Here is a 2,155-nt window from a genome sequence, read left to right as displayed (position 1 = left end):
CAGTCTCAGCATAACTTATTGTTCATGTGCATCTCAGGGTCGACTCTTGGTTGATCTGACAGTAAGTTTCAACATGAATGTGGTACAAATAAAATCTTTTTGATCTTTTATGAACTCTGTAGGGACATTATTTCTGTATTTCTTCTAGGGTTGCAACTATGCTTTGTGGATTGTTCATGGCAATAAACATATATACAGTATCTATTGGAAATAATAGGAATAAGATCAATTTAATTGAGTTGAGCTTTACTCAACAACACTGACGTATTTAAAGTGTATTAAATATCATTTCACAATGCCAACAATCCATATAAAGAATTTTCTTTACAAATTGGACATAACATTTAATTGACAAACATTATCCTTTCCATCCTAATGTACCTTCAGGTGTTATTATGAATATAATCACATCTTCACCTACATGTCTTTTTCTGTCTGTCAGTTTTCCAGAGCCTCAGCCGGCGTACTACTGCTCTGAGGAACCGTTTGGTCGCAGTGAGGAGGAGAGAGCCCTGAGCTCAGAGGGCCAAAGGTCACCAGGGGTCACCGGCCGCGCCTGTACGCCCAGCCCTCCCCCCCCACCCTCACCACCACCACCAGCCCACGTCAACGAGAAAACTTCACCAAAGCTGTTCAGCCCAAGCAGGCTCACTTTTACTGTAAGGGCATTTCTTACACTAATTTTCTGATCTCTCTGTTGGGTGGTGCAGTGATGACGTCATTGTGTAGGTCCACCCAGAGAATATCATAGCAAGAAGTCCCTCAACAAAAATCTGTGGCAAACACATGTTTATGATACTTACCTGTATTGTTCAGCAGAATAATCTCCACATATAAACATGTCTTTTATGATATTTGAAGCGTAAGTAAAAATGACTCCACACCAACAATGTGAAGCTAAGTCGCCTAATGTTTGCCGTGATTATGTTAAGTATTGAGATGTTCACCATTTGCGTATTTACTGACGTATTTTATGTGGTAAAACTAGACGTAAAAATCTCATACATTTGTGTTAACCAAATTTAAACAAAAAAAACGTAAAGAAATCCATTGACTTTCAGAAGAAGCAACTGGAAGGTTTAAAATGCAAACTCATTTCCGGGTTTTAAGACTCATTCCTGCACCACTTTATAGCTCTCTGTTAATGCTTTATTAGTCTCTTGTGTTACTTAAAACTCCATGTTTAAACGTGAATGGCAAAGGAAAATGTATTCAGGTTTTGTAACGCGTGTATCTTCTCCCTCCCAGTCTTCCCAGTCTGGAGGAAACAGCACGAACATGTCAGACCTGCCGTCCTTCACTCCCAGCGTCTTCCCTCCCAGCGCCTTCAACTACGAGCGACCGAGGCATTTCATCCAATCACAGGCGACCTTTCAAGCCCCCAGCTACGAGAGCGTTCTGAAAGAGGCCCATGAGAACCAAAACAACTCTCAACAGAACCTCATCAGCTCCCAACATGTTACAGAGACACAGAGCCAAGCCAAAGTGATGTCTGCCCAAAGTCAATCTTTCTCTCAAACTCAGTCGGTGTCCAAGTCCATGTCGCAAACGCAGGCACAGTTTCAGTCACTGAGCCTCAGTCAGAACCAAGCCCAGTCTGTGACGCAGACCCAGGCCCAAACCCAGGTTCATACCCAGGCCCAGGCTCAGTTACAATCCAAAACCGAGGCCCATACCCAGGCTGTGATGCAAACACAAACCTACACCCAGGCCCAGGCCCAGGCCCAGGCCCAGGCCCAGGCCCAAACCCGGGTTCATACCCAGGCCCAGGCCCAGGTTCATAGCCATGCCCAGGCTCAGTTACAAACCCAAGCCGAGGCCCATACCCATTCCCAGGCCCTGATGCAAACACAAACCCACACCCAGGCCCAGGCCCTGGCCCAGGTTCACACTCAGGTTCATTCTCAGTCCCAGTCTCAGGCCCAGGTCCAGATCCAGTCCCAGGCCAATGGCACCAGCAAGTCCTCTCCATCCTCTTCAAGTCTCAGCTCTCCTATCTCCACCCCCGCCTCCTTTACTGCTCCTCCTCATTCCTTCACAGCCCCCATGCTCAGTCCGTCTGCTGCCCCCGCCTCCTCCTCTGCTCCTTTCCCCCTCCCGCCATCCTCCCCTTTCCCCGCCTCCTCCGCCCCTTTCCTCCCCCCGCCATCCTCCC

General features: G+C 47.3%; 1 protein-coding gene across 1 annotated transcript; it reads left to right on the top strand.

Moving 5' to 3' along the window:
* Positions 1-442: 442 nt before the first annotated feature.
* Positions 443-2,127, top strand: LOC104954024 (transcription elongation regulator 1-like; the record flags this gene model as incomplete). Its single annotated transcript, XM_010781071.1, has 2 exons — positions 443-659; positions 1,249-2,127. Coding segments are annotated over 2 exons (1,096 nt in total), but the record flags the coding sequence as incomplete, so codon positions are not given.
* Between the last annotated feature and the right edge of the window lie 28 nt (positions 2,128-2,155).

Source organism: Notothenia coriiceps, unplaced genomic scaffold (assembly GCF_000735185.1).
Source record: "Notothenia coriiceps isolate Sejong01 unplaced genomic scaffold, NC01 NC01_scaffold00022583, whole genome shotgun sequence".
In the NCBI taxonomy this organism is placed as follows: domain Eukaryota; kingdom Metazoa; phylum Chordata; class Actinopteri; order Perciformes; family Nototheniidae; genus Notothenia; species Notothenia coriiceps.
This window is presented reverse-complemented; position numbering and strand designations above follow the sequence as displayed.